The sequence below is a fragment of the Pempheris klunzingeri genome, chromosome 21 (genome assembly GCF_042242105.1).
Source record: "Pempheris klunzingeri isolate RE-2024b chromosome 21, fPemKlu1.hap1, whole genome shotgun sequence".
In the NCBI taxonomy this organism is placed as follows: domain Eukaryota; kingdom Metazoa; phylum Chordata; class Actinopteri; order Acropomatiformes; family Pempheridae; genus Pempheris; species Pempheris klunzingeri.
In genome coordinates this window covers 6971916-6993237 of record NC_092032.1, presented here as the reverse complement: position 1 = coordinate 6993237, position 21322 = coordinate 6971916, and the positions used below count along the sequence as shown (strand labels likewise).

Here is a 21322-nt window from a genome sequence, read left to right as displayed (position 1 = left end):
ACAGGTCAAAGTTCACTTGAAGAACAACAGGCCTGCTGAGAGAAGTGTGTGTGTTAGTGTGTGTGCAGGTACTGTAGGTACAGCATATATTCATGGCTTTCTGCCAGCTAGCATGTGTGTGAGTGTGCAGGTATGCGTGTGTGTTTTTGTTTGTACAGGTACAGGAGTATGGGTTTGTGTGTGCAAAGGTATGTATCCGTGTGTGTCTAGGAGGTGTAACCCGTCCCTCAGGGAGCCAATGAAAGAAACTGGCGGAGCAAAAACCTCAGGTCTACCCCCCCCCAAACACCTTCCTCCCCACCCCCCACCCCCTTCCTCGTTACCTCCTCTATCCCGGCTGTCAGGTAGTGGCAGCACAGCAAAACAAAGCGAACCACGGTCAGACACGAGCGTCCGCCTTCTCCACTAATGAGGGAGTGTTGCCTTGTTCCGACGAGTGTGTGCAAGTGTTTGCGTGCACCCGCTAACCCGTCACTCACTATGCCTGTTCTCAAACTTCTTTCAGATCCTGGCTCCGTCAGAACTCAGGTGAGCTGCTGCTATGCATGTGTGTGTGTGTGTGTGTGTCCATGTGGATGTGTATACTGTCTGTCTGTGTCTGCTGTTCACCTCCTCTCCAAAGCTTTGCTGCACTTTGAAGACTGCTCTCTCCTGCAGCTATTTGCCAAGGAGACTCCAATTGACTTAACTTGCAGCAGCCTACCTGACGCCAGAAACGAGAATGTTTTTGCAGATTTTACCCTGAGTTGTGTCTGCTGTCTCTCGAAATGTCTTTGTGCTTCACTGCTGTTAAGCTCAAGCGTATGAGGAAATTAGACTGAGCTTACAACTATTCACTTAAGTAGTGGCACTGTGCCAATAACTGTGGCTAAAACTGCGCTATGAAGGTAAGATTTCCAGCAGCAAAAACACAGAACTGGAGTGAAATTTACAGTCTCTAGTGCCCTAAGTTGATTTCATGTGTCAGGTGCTGCAGAGTAACTAATGAGACGTGCTTTCTCTGCACAAAATATGCTAAATACAGATTGGAAATGCAAAATCCAAACTTTGTTAAAATGGCAGAAACTTGTCCACCAACTGCTCTCATGTAGTGCACAAGAAGTACGCATGAATACAGTGTTTTGTATTGTTGCTTGTAATAGCAAAACAGAAATACTGTAGAAACACACAGAGAAACACGAAATCCTTTAATTTATCAGTATTAGTTTTGCATATTCGAAATGGTCAGTATCTTCACAAATATCTGTATTTTTCCCTAAAGATAACATCACTATAACTTGTCTCTGTAACTTGGAAATATGTTTGCTGCAGCAGGACACGTAGCAGTTTGCCTGTGGCGCCAGTGCAATGCGATATGGGTTTTTAATATGTTATGTAGTGTGGTCCATGCCAGGCCCGCTGCATGTGGTCTGTATAGGGGAGATAGCTGGCTGGGTTAAAATATTAATTCTGAGCGTGCAGCAGTAGGGGGGGGTATGTTCGTAGCATTTGGCTGCGTGTCTGTATGTTTTCACCTCACTGCATCAAGAGTGTAGCTAATAACCGATTCTGACTCGAAAGTTCGAATGCACTGGCCGGCAGTGGATGTGTGGAGTTCGCACGTTCTCCCCGTGGTTCTCTCCAGGTCCAAAGACATGCACCCAGACCCTTAAGGATAAGCGGTATAGACAATGGATGGATGGAAGGTAGAAGACTGCTATGTTGGTTACACTGTCGCCATGGCAGTGATCTGTGTCTGCTGCTGATGGAGAGATTGATGATAGAAGTGGAGAAAAGAAAAACACTCCTGTCTAAATGTGCATGTGTTTGTGTGTGCATTAATGTTTCTGTTTCAGTGTATAACTTCTTCGGTGTGTGTTTTTTTTTTTTCAGGGCAAAGATCGAGATCCAGGTAAGAAATCCCCCCCCCCCCCCCCTTTCCTGGCAAAAACATTGACTGGCCAATGTATTTATTGGTTTATTCTCACTTAACACAACTATCTTATAATCGTGATCCCATAATCAGGTATCTGTCTGGTTTGTGAGGCTTGCATGAATTGCAGCTGGCAACGGTGCCGTCATTATTTTGCTGGTATCGCAGGTAACCTGGCTCAGCTCAAGAGAGGCAGGTGTACTTGGTAGCTATTGCTACTCAAACTGTTTACATGTGCCGTTAATAGTCATAGATTAAGTTGAATGAAACTTGGGAGTGCATGAAATATCGCATTATAGGGTGTTTACAGTAAATGTAGCCGATGTATTTCTTCGCTCGTTCTGTGGCTGTCTGTCTCTCAATGCTCCAATAGAATATGAATAACATACAGCATCCTTTGAATTGTGCGTGTGCGTGTGTGTGTGTGTGTGTGTGTGTGTGTGTGTGCGCCCCCACACTACATTGAGGGCCTTTAATCTCTCATAAACCTGGCCTCAACACTCATTTTTCCACCCTCCATCCATTATGCTGCAGAAAATCATTTCTGACTGAAGACGCATTAAAATCAATAGGCATTTGATTGCCCCAGCCCTTGGCGTTTCATAATATGTCGATGCTGCTCCCTTTGTCTGTTTTCAAAGGTGCGCTAACACTTGGCTTGTCCTTGTGTGGATAGGAATGCAATTCATGCCCCCAAGACTCAATTCTCCATGGCCCTATGTCTTTAGAAGTCCTATTCAGGCAAGCTAGCACATGTCAGGCTGCCAGCCTCAGTGCTACAGCGCTGGAACAGACCCTGAAATAAAGGCAGGGCAGATATAGATGCATTAGCTTTCAATACAATGTTGTTGACTTCTTTATTATTTGCCTTAAGCTTTACCCTTCTCTTCATGCTCTCACTTGAATTTCTTTTTATTGTATTCCTGCACAACACTATCGCCACACAATGCAGAGAGAGATATGCACATTTCATTTTAGTGCGTCGGGCATGCGAGTTACGCACTTGGGATTTGTTTGGCATGGGTGGGTGCTTCAAAACAGACATATTATAATTGAATTTCAGTGATTACTTTGTCAATAATGGGATACAAAATGCAAATCAAATAGTGCTGACTGAGGTCATTCCAATAAACAAATTCAGGTTAATTAAAATGTACTTCTTTTAGTGCCAGTGGAAGCCTTTACTACTACTACTACTACAGGATATTATACCTGGATGCAGCATGCTTTATTTAGTCCTTGCACTGGTAATTGTATTGGAAAAGGGATGCATACTATTTGCTTGAATGAAGCTAAGCACAAGCATCGTTAACAAACATAGTATACAGAAAAACATCAAGGGGATTTTCCTAAATACTCCTTTTCATCAAATCGCAATGATGGAAAAAATGGTTGACTTTGATTGAAGTTTCCTTAGAAATTCCCCCTGCATGCCAGAACACACCATCCAGGAATAAACGTTGAAACACACTTAACACTTATTGTTCATCTTGCAGCCTGACAACCACCACTGTTGCTTATCTGTAATGCGATAACGGGTCTAAATGACTTGCAAGGGCAGCACAGTGGTGACAAGGGGCGTGTTGGCGTGTGCGTACACATGTATACTCCCGCTCATTACCACCTATAATGGGGCCATGAATAGTTAAATGGCACAAAGACGCACCTTTTAGAATGTCAAGCACGCCCTTTTAGAACAGAGGTCGTACAATAGGCGCATGCACTCGCTCACATATAGATGGTCTCATATGGAGCCAGGCATTCCTGGCTGAAAGAAGCAAGCTGAAGACATGGATTAAGACTTCTTTTATATTTATTCTCTGCTGTCTTAACAACTGCTCAAGCCTGCTCAAGGTTAATGGGTTGATTACAGTTAATAGAGGCATTCAGTTCAGCTAAATGTATTCAATTTCAAACGCATGGACTGTATCGCCCCTTACTCACTTTGTTAAACAATGTTTTATGTAAAGCGAATATTGACATTTGTCATTTGTTTCAGCAACATAATACTAATGAGTTCAGACTCCACTGTGGCTCCTATTGTCTTTAAATTGTACCAAATCTGTCTGAAGCGCTTTTGCAAACAGGAACTAACCGCACCCCTCTTGCAGGTCTGCCCAAAATGCTGGTAATCAGGAACTACTTCGGTGTGCCGTGCCCCACGTCTGGTCCGGCACTCAGCATCCAGACTGGTGACATCATCGAATTAATCTGCGCCGACCTTCTCAGCCCCTGGTGGCAGGTCAGAGCTCACGCTGTCTCTTAATCACATATTTCACAATGCTTAAAAAAAACAAAAAACAAAATGGACCTACTGTATTTAAATCTCTCATTTCCCCCAGTGTCAGTCCCATCTAACCTTTATCCTGACCTCATATTCTGTAATAGGGTTACAATGGTGTAGCGTTTAGTCAGCACGGCCCACTTTTTATTAGATGGATTTTGCACTAATGCCCCAGGTATGAACTTCCTCATCAGTTAAGGATATGTTAATGCAGACATCACATTGCCAGCAGGGCATTTTATACCAGCTGTATTTGTGGTCAAACAGCTCCTGCTAACAAGCTGCAGGTGAAAATAAAGTTTTTAGAAACATAATACGCGTCTTATAAGGAAGTCAGACAAACAAACAAACATTTCCAGTGTGTGCAAGCAATTACTGCTGCCTGACAACATGAGAGGAAAGATAAGAAAGATATATTTTCTGGACATGAATTGTGCATCCGTGTGTGTGTGTGTGTTTGTGTATGTGTGTGTGTTTAAGAGAGGCTGAATCAAAGTCATCATAATAATTCTAATGAGGTTTTACCTGACAAATGCGTTTTATTGATACGAACTCCTGCGCTATGATGTTATAATCAGACATGTAATGAGGAAACCAACAAATCTCACAAAACTTAAAACAAAACAGATAAAATAGATAAAGAATTCAATTAACTGTGTGTAAAAAGCTTAACCGGAGGCAACTGCAGCCCCACAGTCAGCAAACATTCAATATCCAGACCCTTTGTAGCCAGCGGATCGTAATCATTTCTGTTCTGGGGGTGCGTGACAAATCGAATCGATCACTGTAATTTCATTTCATTCAACAGCCACCATCTGTTTACTCTGTCAATGCTAGCAGCTGTAATGATTATCACAGCCTTAGCAGGGATGCGGCACAAAACAACGCTTTCCATAAGGACTGATAAAATGTCCCGAGGTAGCTCCAATAGGTGATGACCACAAAACCATCAGAATGGGCTTAGCTGGTGGTTTGCTACATGTGCCTCTGAGATTACAGCTGTGTCAAACCCCTCTTTCATTATACAACTGGTTTCTATAGTACAAAATATGGACGGACCCCCAAATTAACCCTTCGAATCCCTAGAATTAAAACAGTCTCATGGTAAACAGGCCGCTCATGTGTAGCCCATCGGTGCTGCAGCTGGTGGTTACAGCTCTGCAATCTATACAGTTAAGTGAAAAAAAATCAATTTGCATTCATGTCTTCAAAGTCCAATTGGCTACAGTCCACATACAAAAGGATAAAGCCTGACCCAGTTCGGACGAGGTTCTCTAACAGTCCTTAAATCTCAGAACAATCTAATAAAAGATATAGAATAAAAGATTTGCCAACACACGACCCCTACCTGGTAGGGACAGGTCGAATGTGTCTGGTTGCTTGTGGTGACCATGGATGAACTCTAACAACCAGACACTGCGCTCAAAGGTGGTGCCTAATTGCTTCAATGGAAATCGATTGGCAAATGCAGAAACCAAAAAAGTTTTCAAGCCTTTAAGTCATAATAGAATAGATGATAATGGGACAAAGTGAAAGCAAGGCTGACTGGTCCTCTGTATCTAGCTCCCCTAATACACTCATTTGACAGGACCAGTTGTTGAACCAAAACATGTGAATTGATTTAGAGTCCGCTACAGTAAGATGCAGGTAACGGCAGAGCTTTGCAGGTGTGGGCCTGGGATTTGCAGAATTGGACTCTTGGGCAAGACAAGAGATAAAAACAAAAAAATAAGCATTTCACTTAATGCTTATTTAAACCCCTCGCGAAAAGGGTAGTTTTGCAATGCATTAGAATTCAGACACATAAAATGGCAGACATCAAATATTGTGCAGGAACAGTGATTATGGATTTAGACCATATAAAGCTAAGATGTGACAGTGGTAAATTAGCAACAGCAAATGTGTTCTGAGCATAAAGACAAACACTGCATGCAGAGTCTGCGTATTTGCTCCCGCTCGATTAAGGACTGCAACAGCAGTAAAACGACAAACTACTTTAGATTAGCCTTCCACACAATGTAGTGCTTTAATTATTATTTTTTTATTTACCCCACAAGACATTAATTACCTACAGACAACAATAACTTAATATGGAGATTAAAGCTTTTGCAACCAAGTCATCTCTGCATGTGGCTGTAAAAATGCACAAACCTCTTAAACTGAATCATTTTTCAACCTCAGTTTCTCCTCAGACATGGCATGCATAACTGAATTACTGTCCAGCATGAATCAAATATTTAGTCAGTGCACAGAAGAAAAAAAAAAAACCCAGCATCATCTGAGTTTGTCAGAAGAAGAGAAGCCCACTATGGCCTCCAGAAAACCCCTATTTATACGGAGCGAGTCTCCCCAGCGCTGATAAATCAAGGCGCCAAGCTGAAAGAGCCGTCACCATGGGAGGAATAAGGAACTCGTCCTCTTTCCCTCTTCCTGCCAGCCATAATTTCAACAATAGTTAACTGCGGCTGTAAATTTACAGTGCTTTGTGTTGCAAGCTAATTGTTCCTGAATTATGGAGACAGAGTCAGCCAGATGTACATAATGCAATTATCTCTCTGTGGTTTCAGGGCAAAATCCTGTCGACGAAGGAGGTTGGCTTCTTTCCAAGCGACGCTGTGAAGCCTTGCCCATGTGTAAGCAGCATTTCCTTCTCATCCTTCGCGGCGTTAGGGCCAGTTGTAGCGCCTCGTATTCGGTTACGTGTGTTTAACTGGAAGTTGAGCGATGGGACGATGGGTGGGGATTTCTGAGGGAGGTACGCTGGCGGTGAGAATGGATTTTTACATTTCAAGCACAAGGAACTTCGATAAAGGTGGTTTACTGTCTAATTCACTTTACCAATAAGAAGCAAAGAACACAACTGTATCTTACAAGGAACAAGCGATACTTTATATTGTGCAAGCTAAACTGGAAAGCAGGGAGGGAGGAGAGATGGTGTGTGCTTTCTTCACTGACATGACTGTGTATCAGTTGCTTGTTTTTGTCCTCCGTTTTCTAAATCTCCCCACCACTGGGTTGTCGTGTTCCATTTGATAAAATGAAGTTCACACTCTGTCCAAGTGCTTCAGGAATATGAGCTGCCCTGTAGATAACAAGCCGTTATCACCATGTCTACACTGTTGTAAAGATAAGAGGAGCATTAAGCTGTTTTATTGGGGGTGTGCAGACTAAAAGCACCTGCTTTATAGAAGAGCAAAACATCAGCTTGAAAACAGTACTGTGGAACTGGCACCCAGTGCAGGATTTTACCGTAGTGTTGTATTGAGGTTGGGTGACCGAAAGCTTCATGGAAATAACAACAACACATGTCCACCTTTGCTCTTTGCTCCAGGTCCCGAAGCCCGTCGATTACTCCTCTCAACCTTGGTATGTTCACAAAACATCAGTCCCAGTCTGAATTATTAAGCAAAGAAGATTAAAGTCTTTATATTTTTTGGGGGGGATTTTATTGGTTACAACAAACACAACAGTAAATCCATCCAGTATGTGCTGAAGATCAGATCACACGAAGCAGCTCCCGGTTGATGAGAGATACATTTGGTGCAGACAGAGTACGAGTTTACCTGCAACACATCAGCTGGCACATCGATTGCAGAAGGTTGATACAAAGGGGTCATTGGTTTCAGGTATAACGGCCGTGACGGATGTTAGGGTGGGTGCTGATGTGCGTTGTGTTGTAGGTTTGCAGGGCCCATGGAGAGGCTCCAGGCAGAGGCAGAGCTCATCAACAGGGTCAACAGCACCTACCTGGTCCGCCATCGCAGCAGAGAGTGCACAGAGTACGCCATCAGTATAAAGTGAGTCTGATGTGAAAGATCCTCCCTCATATACAGCGTCAGTATCACCACACCTGAACTGCATTCTTGGATTTGATTGATTTCAATTGCTTGTCTTAGGTCAAGCTATCAACAACCATCAGATTTTTTGGTTTCTCTATGACAGTTTTTCTGTCTGTCTGCAGCTACTCTGTCTGCTAGATTCATCAGATGCCTCCAGCCAAACCACAGTATTGACCACATGTAGCTCCGGGCTGTAGCACACAATTTGACAGAACGATTTATAGTTCCATTGCAGGATGATGTGCTTTTCCTCTGGGACTGAGACTGTGGTTAACCACAGTTAACTTACTGCTGTTCGCAACTTATCTCTAGGCATAAGCCAAATGACGCCAGTGGAAATGCAGGCAGTAAAAAGACACCGGTCGTATCTTGTCCCTGAGCTGGAACGCTTTCCTCCACAAGGAGCCAGCACGCTTCTGTGTGAGCAACAGAAATCTCCCTTTAAACGTCATTGAACTGTTTAGCATCCCTTTCTTCTGAACAGAATGGGCCGCTTTCAGTGCCTTCAGGTTCCTCCTGCGCTCAAGTCTTAATTGCTTGTGTGCACACAGACAGTGGTGCTCTGAACAGAGCGGAGAACCACTGTGAGACTGTTCAAGGTTATTAAAACCTCCCTCAGGATAGAAAGAGAAGCCTACATTGTGGGAACGGCATGCAAACTGTTAGTCACAGATGGAAACCTTCCCTCCTTCATTCCCTGTTTCTCAGAGTAGAGCTGGAAAAAGATTTTTGATGGTTGTGTCCAAACAACCAAGAGAGTTCTGTACGAATAAAGCTTTTGCATTTTTTACTTCTTGTTTTCCCCAAAAGTAAAAGTTTCCTGCATAATTGTGGCCACACAGCGGATTGTTTTCAACGTTCACAGCTAGTTTTAGATTGACAACTTTTATTAGCTATAGTCTGTTCAGTGTTTTGGGAAATCCGCTCATTTGTGAGTGACACTAGTAGACTGACACCTCTCTCATGGCCGTACCCTTAGCTTAGCTTAGCATGAAGCATTGAAACATTAGGAAACAGCTAGCCTGGCTCTGCCCGAGGGTAAAAACAAGTGTTACAATGACAGTTTGTGGTTTCATGGGAGAAAACCCCCTAAAAACAACAAGTTGTGCACTTCTGTTCATGAATAGTTTAAAGAAACAAGATGGAGCTTGTTAATTACTGAGCTTTAAAAGTGCTGGTGGGTTTATTGTTGGCTTTGGACAGAGTCATGCTGGTGTCTCCTTTTAGTCATTTTACTAAGCTAAGCTAACCAAGGACCTGAACATGCCTATCTATTTATATTAAGGTTTTAACTATTATTATTATTATTATTATTATTTTTTTTTGTTTTTAAAATTGAAATGTCTTGATGACTCATTCAGTCCAAACTATATTAGTTCTAACTGGGCTGCATAGAGTCCGAAGAGGCAAAATGGGAACGTTTAAGCGAAAGAAGTATTTTGCTGCTCTTCTCAAACATTGCTGCTTGATGATAAGCGGTGAATCATGCCGCCGATCGATCGCACTCTGGGTCTAATTGTCCTCAGGTCCCTGTCTGGATCAGGTCACTGTTTTCCACAGTTTTGTTGTGAAGACTCAAACTCAAAACAGTTAGTCATGTGTTATAGACTAAAGCCACTTTGTGTAGAATTTGAAAATCTACAACTTTGGTGCCCCCTAGTGGCAGTATCAAAGCAGGCCCCGCACAGCAGGGACACTGAGATGAAGGGCTGAATGTAAGTTATCAGAATAATTACACTAAAACTGTGACTTAAAGCTGGACAGGGACAAGAAGATCGGCCCTTTGTCACTCAATAATCACTGACATGAGTGATTGACAGACATTTCTGAACACCCTGACCGCAGATTTTACTCCTCCAGTCTCAGAGGCCCATCAGCCCCCCGTTAATGCAAAGGCTACTTAGCCTATGTGGGAGAGGGTGGGGGTGGGGGGTGGGGGCAGCTACACACATCCACACATTTGCTCCTAACCACCCATCAGTCACACGTCCCGAACCTTTGGGACACTATGCATTACAGCGACGGTGGCGCTCTCTGCAGGGGCCAGGGGCCGGCCACCGATCGATGACTGTGATCAGAGAGGGAAATTACACTCATAACTTATTCAATGGCCCACAGGTACAACAACGACGTGAAACACATAAAGATCCTGACCAAGGAGGGCTGCTTCCACATCGCAGAGAACAAGAAGTTCAGGAGCATATTAGTGAGTCTTTCCAGCCTCTTTTATTTTTTTTTAAAATTCCACTACTGCAATTCATAAATAAATCATTGTGTTCGCTTAATGAAGTGTCAAAACCTGAATTTTATTTTAGCAGTGTGCACAAAAATAGCCATGATTAGAGACGTGTTTATACTGGCCTGGGGGCTTCAGCATTAGAGATAAGCGCAGTGCATATTGGAAAGGTTCACCAGTTTTATTTATGCCAGGACTGTATTTTCTCTCTCAGATTAGCTAAAAACAGGGTTTTTAGTGTAATATTTGAATATTGGTATATGTCAAAATGGTGTTATAATGGCATACAATTTCCCCAAGGTGTGTGTGTGTGTGTGTGTGTGTGTGTGTGTGTGTGTGTGTGTGTGTGTGTGTGTGTGTGTGTGTGTGTGTGTGTGTGTGTGTGTGTGTGTGTGTGTGTGTGTGTGTGTGTGTGTGTGTGTGTGTGTGTGTGTGTGTGTGTGTATATATATATGGAAAACCTGATCAAAATAGTAATAATAAATTAATATTGACAAACTTCTAGTCAGCTTTCACGACACATTATAATGCAGCACATGCTTTTTTTAAACGCAGTGCTATTACCTCTGTTTTCATCTATTTACTATCGACAGCAGGTTAAAAGCAGAAACTGTGCTAATGATAAGATTCAGTCTTCCAGCAGACTCTTCCTGATCCGACAGAAATGTAAATGTCAGATGTTTCATGAATACAACTGTCACGAGAGCTGAAAAACACGTCCGTGAATGGGTTTCTTCACATCGTTTCACAAACTGATCTTCAAGAGAAATGTGACGTGCAGTAAACACAAATGCAAATGACTGCATATCTATTATGTTGCTTATTTATTCTTCTACGTGTGTGTGTGTGTGTGTGTGTGTGTGTGTGTGTGTGTGTGTTTCAGGAGCTGATTGAGTACTACAAACACCATTCCCTGAGAGAAGGTTTCAGGAGTCTGGACACCACGCTGCAGTTTCCTTACCGGGAATCGGAGAACGCTGCCATGCACCGCCACAACCGGTCGGGCAGCAACAGTGAGTAGACCTGAAGAGTCACTAAGAACAGAAACAATCCAGCCCAAGACACCAAACACTTGAATGCAGTAATGGTAGCAATGTAAAAACGACAAAAGGAAGGAAGGAAGTTTCTCTAAAATAAAATTTCCTCAAAAATATGTTCTTTCAAAATAAAGTGCTACAACTGCAGATTTTTATTTTGATAACTAACAGAGCGGCTGTGGATGAAATTTTATATTATTCAAAGGTGACTGTGATCTCATTTGGGTTTTGAAACACACCTCCGATTAGGGTTGGATCTCTAGTTTAGATCTGCTGTCATTAAAGGCAGCCTGTGGAGGTTTTGACCTCATGTAGCGCTGTGGAGCAATGTTTTGGTTTTCATCCTAGCAAGCAAACAGCATGATGTTAACATTCAGAGGCTGCCCTTAGGTTTCTGGTATCATGGCTAAGGCTGCAACGAATAGTTCTTTTCATCATCAAGCAATCTGTTGATTGCAATTTTGTCTTTAAAATCTCAGAAAATTCAGAAAACTGCCCATCACAATTTCCCAGAATCCAAAGTTGACGTCTATTTGTGTGGCCAATAGTGAAAAAAACAGAAAAGATTTTTAGTTTAGTAACATATGAAAGAAAGGAAAGCAGGAAATCATGACATTTAGGAAGCTGGAACCAGCAAGTGCCATTTTTGCTTGAAAAAGTGAATGTTGATTGACTAATCTAATTAAGCAACTAATGGTCTGAGCTCTAGCCATGACATTGTAAACCTTAGACATTTGACAGTCATACATGCTGTCAGCTAATCAGCATCAGTGGACGCAGTACAGCAGTCTGTGTGATCCAACACTCTGCTCATCATTTATGCTCCTTTCATTGTTAATAGTTTTTGCTTCCCGCATCATGCTGCCGCTCTCACCACTCCTGTAGCCGCCTGTTCTGCTTTTTTTTTTTTTTTTTTTTTTTTTAATCCATCATCCCTCCCAACTCTCCCACACGCGGTTTTAATTCACTTGAGAGCATCTTAAAGCAGCTAGGTAGCCATTTGTTGTTAAGAACAGACTCCTCCAGTCTCCTCTGACGTTAATTGTTTTTGAGTGAGCTGTCAGACGGTTGTTGGAGAATCCATAAGCATGTTATTAGATTTGATAACACTCTGTGGACGTTTACTGAAGATCAAATCTATTTGAGTTTCAGCAGAGAGAGAGAGAGAAAGAGAGAGAAAGAGAGAGAGAGAGAGAGAGAGAGAGAGAGAGAGAGAGAGAATCCACCAGCACCTTCAATGAGTCAACCAAAGTCAAGAGTTTTAGTCTCATCTACCTAATGGATGTCACAAGGAATTCAGATGATAATATCACCCATTAATAGTTACTTTTTACATAAGATTTGACTTGGATGATGCAAAAGCAGAAGAGTAACTTTGTAACATATGCAGTATATTTTAATGGTATCTGCTTAATCACATTATTGTGAAATAGTATTTATTCCATCATAAAGATTTAAAACTTCTTCAATCGAGGAGTTAAGTTTATTTACGTTCTTTTATTAAGCTTGATACATTCAAACATTTAATGACAAAAAAAAAATAAAAAATAAAATATGATTTACGAATTGTGGATTATTGAACCACGTCATTCAACCACTAGGATTTACAATATGAGTAAATAACTTGAGATGTTGAAATGAAAGCTCACATTCAGATTAGCGATTCTTCAGCCGTCGTCTCTCTTCCAAACGTCATTGTACACCTCAGACAGCCCAAAATTCTAAGCTAAAAAAACAGAAACGGCGCCACGAGAAGGTGTCGGCGAACCCGCGGATGCTGCGGCGTGCTGTCTGGCAGTTGTTGTGGTGAAGACTTGAGCTGTGTGATATTTTTTTGACCTGCGTAACAAAGAGCTGTTTGCGGTGCTATGAGCGCTCCTGTCAACCCCTGCAAGACAAAGCAGCTGCTGTCACCAGCGCTGTCTGAGCAGAGGAACTGTACTGGAATACAGCACGCCGACGATTACTTATGCATGCAGCTGCTGTTCCCTTCTTAACCGCGCGACTTTGTCAGTCATTACCCTAACTAACCTGATTCCTCTCAACATTCAGGTGGTAGAGATGTTATTTATCAGGGCTGAATGAGAGAGAGAACGCCACATCCAGTGAGATGCTTTTCCCCCTTCTGAGCAGGTGTGGAGTTTGTAACTTTGAACTGAGATTTTAATGAGATGATGTTTGGGTTTGAAGTGGAGCAACAGATAAAACAGCAGAGTATTGTCGACCTGCCAGCACAGGCGTGAATATCGACATTTCTGTGACAAAAACTATAGTTATTCAGTGATGATAAGTAAAGAAAGGCTTATTAGTGTATTTGGAGAAAAGAAATTCAGCATGAAATCATTTCTCTCCTTTGTTTTGATGGCTTGGCTGATAACGTCACATGGGAATAAGCTTGAAAACCCATCAAGAGAGGTTTAAACGCTCACCGTTAATCGGCTGCACCCTCCAAAACTGAAGTAGAAAGTGCTGTTCGGCCTGTAAAACGTCAGTGTTACACCCACACAAGCTGCGCGGTTCAAGCAATGCCAGCAGAAAAGGTATTAAACGGTGTGTGAGCCAGGCAAAGCAACCCATCGGCTGGTTAAATGGAGAATGTATGACCTATCTCAATCAATGGCAAAACCAGATTTTATTTGCACCCTGCATGCCGCTGCGTGCGGTGGGGAAAAAACACTGTTCTGGCTTGCCGGCGATGACGTTCCAAGCGGGAGAAATGTGGACAGATTGTACTGAACATGTTTGGCTGTTCTTGAGGAGGCCTGTTGTTCAGACCCTGTGTCAAAACACAAGTCGAGGCAGCTTCAGCCCAGATTAGTTTTGTTGTGGTGTGGCCCTCCGTCTCTCAGGCAGCCTCCTCCTGCTGCGCAGACCTCATTTCCTCTCACGTTCAAATGACTCTTTTGTTTTGATTTCCATCTTCCTCAATCACTGCTGGAAGACTGCTAATTAATGTTTATGCTTGGTTTTATGCTTTTCGGACAGCTTCACAGAGGGCAGGACTGGCTGATTGATCGTTTTTTTTACTAATACGCTACCTACAACAGCAACAACACCCAAAATATAAATGAACATGTGCCCATGGAACAATCCCAGCTGACAGCGTGTGAGACTCTGCTGATTGGATTTTACTCATCTTCACTGTCTCGTGCAGTGATACAGTGTGTGTGTGTGTGTGTTTTCTCAATCTTAGTCTCCTTTATTAGTCAACCAGCTCACATTGTGTATTCTGGTGTGGTCCACAAATCAGATTTTGCAAAAATGAAGCATGTAAAATGCAGCTGGTGTTTTGGTGGCTGTTTGAAGTGGAGGGCGATCCCTCTTCATATTGCTTGTACCTAGACACCATTAGGGGTTGCTGAGCTGTCTCTCAGTGCGCTGATTAGTATTCATTTTAAAAACCACTGGAGCTTTGCTCTCCTTCCAGCATATCAATAACCCAGGCCAGTTAACTTGCCGGCAGTATTGTGCGGAACGTCACATTTTTCATAAAGTTTTGGCATTTATCTGCCATTATAAGGATTACATTTTCTATTCCCAGTAGCAGCAATGTGTGCTCCTGTGTAGGGGCGGGTTTAGACTCTTTTGAATGCAGGGGGTGGGGCACAGTTTTAAAGAGGGGAGCATATTTGTAAAATGAGTAAAAAATGTGTTGCATCTAATATTGAAAGCCCAGGTTCTTGGCAATAATCCTCTGTATATCATTAATAATTCAAAGGTTTATTCTGTGTACTAAATGGATGCCAAATAAACAAGTTTAAATATGAAACTGCATCAATTAATAGCTGTTTGTACACACAGCCCACACCATGGACAGATTATGAGATAACGGGCTGCTGGACGCTGACATGTAAAAGGCCTCACAGCTGAAAAAGACGTGGCCGTGTCATCTCTGGTCTTTCTTTGTTTCGTTATGGTTGTTTCGCATGTCTTTGTGGCTGTTTTGCTTCCCTTTGTAGTCATTTTGCATCTCTTCATTGTTATTTTGTGTCGCTTCTGTTGTCATTTTGTGATTCTTCGTGGTCATTTTGCTTCTCAGCGTAGCGTTTTTTGTCTTTGTATGGTCATTTTGCATCTCTTTGTCGTCATTTTGTGAATTTGTGGTTGTTTCACTTCTTTTTGTGGTTGTTTTGTGCCTCTTTGTAGTCATTTGGGCGGGGACTGAGAGTTTTTCATTGTCCAGACAGTTCAGATAATTCCTATATCGGGAACTGACTGCTTTGTTCACCCCAGTTAAACTTGGACAAAATCACTTATCTGCATCCATTTAGCCGACCGCTTTTATTGAATCTCCTGTACATTATATAGTCTAGTTCTACTTAAGTAGCACTGCTACTGAGCAAAACCTTTGTGGCATCAGCTTCTTTTCCTGACTGTACTTGTGCCATACCTGCTATACTGACGTTCCAAAAGTGGACTCAGATGTATCCCTAAAGACTAAGGTACTAATACTTTCAGGGTTGGAGGTTCTTCTCCCCAAAGAAATGCACTAACACTGCCAACTCTGAGACATTGTTGGAATCAGATCAATGCTTCTGTAACTTCTTTCTCTGCCATTAGAAACACAGGAAGAAAGAAGCAAGAAATACAAAAGCAGTGGGGCTGCAGTAGCTTATTTCTCAACTTGTTTGCAAGATAAAGGCGCAGTTCGCCTCTCTAAAGTGGAGAGACCTGCACTGTGGACATAAAGTAGAGCCACATTAAAAAGCACTTAGGATACCAAAGGAAAGTACCATGATAACAGAATATGAAATAAAGGATATCATTATCTGGCATCGAGTTAAGCGCGTCTGTCAGAGGGACTTCGTGAAAGAAGATGTGTATCTGTGCAGTTGTGGCCGTGCTACAGCTGGATGATTATCTTTCTGAATATGCAAATAGAAATCTATTCCCTATGCTGTAATTGTGAGTGCACTGCATATTCCTCCCAATTAGATGATCAGTTGAAGATGTCACCCCCCATTAATGATGCAGACATCCCGTCTTATTTCAACAAAACCTCAGTGTCACGTTTTTGGATCCTTTTGACGCAGTCTTTCCATTTAGAACACAAACTGTGTTTTCCTCCAACTTTTCTGAAAATGAGTTGAGCTACAGCAGACGTGCTTTAATTAGAGCACCACTCCAATGCCTGTAAGTGTATTTGGTAAATTTACAAGAGGGGTTTTGCAGCGTTTTGTGTTTCATATCAACTGGCTGGAGAAGTGAGAGCCTTTCATTAATTGGTGTTGTGTTTTATTTTTTTTTTTTGTGAAACACGAGCCCAAGAGTTCAATCCCTCATGTTTGAGTTATCATTCTAGATTTCTAATTACATGTAAATACTTTCAGGGGTGCAGATGAATGAAGCATGAGTGAGAGAAGTGCTACTAGACGAGGCACCGCTGGGTAGAGCTCCTTCTGCGCCTGTTATCATTTATGTTTTATCAAACTGCAACTGTGTGCTTTATACCTCTGAAAGAAAAGGCTCATAGTTTGGGAGTTTTTTAAAAAAACGTGTTTTATTCTTTCTCCTTTGCTTCTCTCTCTCCCTCCCCATCCCCGCCCTCCCCCCTCTCCCATCTCTCCGCTCCCTGCCTGGCCTGCCCTGCCATAGCCCCATTGCTCTGCGGCCTCTCTTTTGTATCTCCTGCCGGCTACAGCTTTGTACCTCCTTCCTCTGCTCCCTTCTGGTCAGGTACAGGTATCGCTTCTCTCTGTCTGCCTCTCTGTAGCGCTCGATCTCTCTCTCTCTCTCCTTCCTTTCATGTTGAAGGCTGCTTAGCATGCTGGCTGTAGCTCAGTGCATTCACGTCGTCGCATGAATTCTGCCTTTAATATCTGTCATTGAGCTTCCCTTTGCGCCATTTCACCTCTTCTCTAGGTGTGTGTGTGCACATACGTGTCATCCTGTGTGAGTGTAGGGACTGCTTCGGTAATGCATGTGTACTCTATATGTGGGTTTGAGTGTGTGTGTGTGTGTGTTTTTCAGTGAACATACCAGTGTGTGTGGCAGAAACTGTCGAGAAAGGAGTGGTGTTTGAGGTGTTTTTCGGAGGCATATGTTGCTGAGTTTAGTGAGCGTGTGCTTGTGTGTGTGTGTGTGTGTGTGTCTGTCCATCAAAGTAAAGGTGGAGGTGTCCAAATACACAGAGCTCCTCTATATTAGATATTCTATCCCCACGGCCAGGTTGTAGAGGTCTGACATTCCATTTCCACCTGTCAGCTGAGCCCCGTCCGACCCACCAGTCAGTGTCTGGAGAAGGTAGAAAGCTGGCAGTGTGGGATGGAGCAGTGGTAACTAGCTAACCTGCTCCATAGCTGTCTCTCATAGTGCTGCCTCCCCGACAGGGAGTCTAGTCATGCACACACACGGCTGTCAGAGCACTCCAGCTGGCCTTTCTCAACTAAAGCGATGGACTACAAAACTACAAAGACTTATGGGGTCGTGTAATGTAAAATAAATCCCACGCACCGGGAGCACAGACACAGGATTAGCTGATGGAGCTCTGTGTGCTGCTCATCAGATCACCGGCCAAGTTACGAGGGACCAGACAGCGAATTCAGTCCTGCTTACGTCGTCTCTATATTGACATTACGTTTGGTATCAACCCATTTTGTGTAAACAGGAAGTCAGACTGTAGCACAACTCACAAAAAGAGTTTTAGGAGCAACAAAACGAAGAGCCGAGGTCATGACGTCACGTGCTGGCTGTCCTCTGATCCACTAGCTTCTGTGACTCTTCTGTGTCGCAGCGTTTCTTTCATCTGCCTCTCTGAAAGAGTCGGAGCGCGTTCCCAGGATTCACTTTCCACAATTTAAGACAAATCGCCATGCAGCCGTCAGGATGGGACGTTAATCTAAGGCAGAGAGATTTAGATTATTATTATTATATTATTAATCAGTATTTTGTCTGGTGTCATGTCAGATATGTCGCCCTTTTTCCCTCCACCACCGCTACCACTGTAAGATTAGCTTTGCCAGTTCAATCAGCTACACAACATTAATACGTGGCATCAATAAATCTGCTATCTAGTCATATTTCATAAGAAGAGAGTCAAAGGAAAGGACACCAGGTTTTTCTGGGTGAATGAACGGTATCACCTCTCTCCATCTGTGTGTGTACATGTGTGTATGTGTGGACACTACAACTGATGTTTTTTTTTTTTTTTTTCTTTTTCTCAGTCAAATGCATCTCCATGAACCGTACACGAACTAGAGTTCCTCAGTTTTTAATGCCCATCTCTCATCTCTTTGCCCGTCTTTCCAGTGTTAACGCCAAAAGTGATCGGTGTGGCGATAGCGCGGTACGACTTCAGCTCGCGTGACACCCGGGAGCTGTCACTGCAGGAGGGCGACGTGGTGAAGATCTACACGAAGTCGGGAGCCAACGGGTGGTGGAGGGGCGAGGTCAACGGCAGGGTAAGTGACAGCCTTAAGATGCCAATAAAACACAGCCTGTCATCACCACATCCCAGTGGAGGGCTGATATTGGCCTCCAGGTTATCCATTTTCTTAAAAAGCCTGAATACGTCCCAAGTTACAAGAGTGAAATTATTGAGATGAAATATTAACGTGTGAAATAAGTAGCTTTACGCTGCGCACATGTTGACATTCACTGGTATTTAATCAGAGCAGAAATGTTTCATAACTTAACTGTGTTCACCCAGAAACCCTATTATGTCTTTATTCTGGCTGCTCAATACTTAAATACAATTTTAGAGTTGAAAGATTTGGAAAAATAATGTCGTCTACGGGTGCCTGGAAGGGACTGTTCATATTTAGTCTGTTTTATCTTTAGACTGTCGTGTGCACCTTTCCAACACCTCTCTTTCCTCATATCATCGCTTGGAAGAGTTCCCATGCTGCTCTTAAATGGATAAATGTTCCCTTCCAATACCAAGAGCGATTTATAATCAGACACGCAGCATTGAGAGAATCCTGCTTCTAAATGCAGGGAAATATATGTACTGACTCCCACTCGCATTGACTGCATTTAAGCTTGGCGGAGAGTGTTAGACTGAGTGACAAATTCAGCCTGTGTGTGTGTGTGCGTGTGTGTGTGTGTGTGTGTGTGTGTGTGTGTGTGTCAGCCCTCGGTAATGTGTCTGTGCTGTGAGTGTGTTTTGTGAACAGCTGTGGTAAATGAAGAAGCGTTTCTCTTTTACAAAGCCTGATGGTGCTCTGGTGAGAACTAAACAGCGAATGTACAGTCTGTAGAGAGCTGTTAGATTCTCTTTAGAGCCTTCAGCCAGTAACAACAGTCGGCGCTGCTGGCTGGGAAAAGCCTGGAAAAATAGAAAAATGCCTTTATACCACTGAAACCTCTCAATATCAGTTCATTGTAATATCAGGCTCTTTCTGGACTATTTGTAAAGTAATGCTTTAGACTATTTTGTGTTTTAAGTAGTTTTTTTTTTAGGTGATAATTTAAAAATAAGTGATCCACTATAATACAGACTATTACAGTCTCACTGAACGACTGCCAAGCGTGCATTATATTTAATCATCATTTAATGACATGTTTGTGATATTTAATCATGAAAGAATTTGTTTCCAGACCAGGGTTCATGCTTTGGGGTTATGTGGGAAATACTGCTACGAGGTGACGGCAGATACTGTAGGTTTAAAACACTATGACGATTAACTAAATTCACCATTTAAACTCAAACTTGCCGTTTCATTTGCGAACCCTGTGATCATCATCATAATATTTTAATGTGAACACATTAGCATTAAATGTCAGGTTGTAGCTCACCATAGAAAGAAATAATGGCTTAGTTTTAGCTCAGTCTTACTGTTAAAAAGGCTTTAGTGTTGCTGGAAAGTAGGACGTAAAGTAAAATGTAGGTTTTTACTTTTCTTGGACTCTTCAAATTACAACCCGTGCTGTCAGTCAGCTCCTGTGTGGTTACTCATTCACACGTCTTCCCCCCCCCCTCCCCCCCTCCTCAGGTTGGCTGGTTCCCGTCCACATACGTAGAGGAGGGTGAGGAGTGAAGGTCCAACGTGGGAACAGGAGTGAGATAAAAAAGAAGAATGGCAGCAGTGGAGTAAGCAAACAGTAACAAAGACAGTGAGCTTCTGCCCCGCTGCTTGCTCCAGTGGTACTTTTCGGAGCAAAGCGGACAGCTTCACCCTCCTCCACGGAGTCCCGCTGCCCACAACCATCCCGGAGGCCTTTGGGAGAGAAGAGGGCTACAGTACATTGCAGATGCAAAGATGCCTGATCATTTCTGGTTGACTCTGTGTAGCTAAGTGACTCCACCAACTAGCAGCTTGCCTGTCAGCGGGGCACAAGCCCTCGCCAGACAGCCGCCCCCCCCCCCCCCTCCCTCCTCCCTCCTCCCTCCCCAACTTTGTGCGTCCATCCATAATTCACCCTTTGCTCCCTCCGTCTCTCTGCCCCAGCCAGCCGCAGCCCCCAGCTCCCACCTGTTTCTGCTTGCCAAGTCGGCCGTCGCCAATCTGTCAAAAGAAGATACTCAAATGCCACTCTTCCATTCATGCACTCATCCATCCATCCATCCATCCATCCAAGCATCCATCCTCCCCACCAACCCCTGTGGGGATAGAGTCATCTGAGCTGGAAAAGACCCACGCTGGACCCACACACAAGTGTTTTCCCCCCCTTTCATCCCTTTTTCACTGTGAAGGGATTTCACTCAGTTTTGACCTTGCCTCTGCGTTTCTTCCACTAATGCAGGTGGTTATTGATGACTTGATGACCCAAATTCTCTCTTTCTCTCTCTCTCTCTCTCTCTCTCACACACACACACCACCCACCTCTCCTCCCCTTCAGATTATGATCGCACACACTCTCTTAGAGGAGATGTAAGAGAGGGATGGCGTCGGATAGCATTGCTGCACAGTGCCAGCAATTGATCGCTGTTGTTCCTATTTTCCTCCCACCTCCTACATTCTTTATCTGCAGCCCAGCCTCTCGTGTTTATAGCTGTCTTGGCCGTCGGCGATCCCCCGCTCTTATCGGCGGCGGCTCTGTCGAGAGGGGCCCGTTCGCCGGGGGTTTATCTCG

The 21322-nt window shown here is 43.3% G+C and overlaps 1 protein-coding gene across 1 annotated transcript in view; it reads left to right on the top strand.

Annotated features, from left to right (window-relative positions):
• Nucleotides 1-20897, top strand: part of LOC139221098 (guanine nucleotide exchange factor VAV3) — an 81838-nt gene extending 60941 nt beyond the window's left edge. Inside the window, exons 18-27 of the mRNA XM_070853011.1 lie at nt 506-528; nt 1873-1891; nt 4024-4154; nt 6764-6829; nt 7528-7562; nt 7877-7993; nt 10154-10241; nt 11155-11284; nt 18557-18708; nt 20242-20897. Of these exons, the coding sequence (XP_070709112.1) occupies nt 506-528; nt 1873-1891; nt 4024-4154; nt 6764-6829; nt 7528-7562; nt 7877-7993; nt 10154-10241; nt 11155-11284; nt 18557-18708; nt 20242-20286 (806 nt within the window). The 3' untranslated portion in view covers nt 20287-20897. The remainder of the gene's footprint in view (nt 1-505; nt 529-1872; nt 1892-4023; nt 4155-6763; nt 6830-7527; nt 7563-7876; nt 7994-10153; nt 10242-11154; nt 11285-18556; nt 18709-20241) is intronic.
• The last annotated feature ends 425 nt before the right edge of the window (nt 20898-21322 follow it).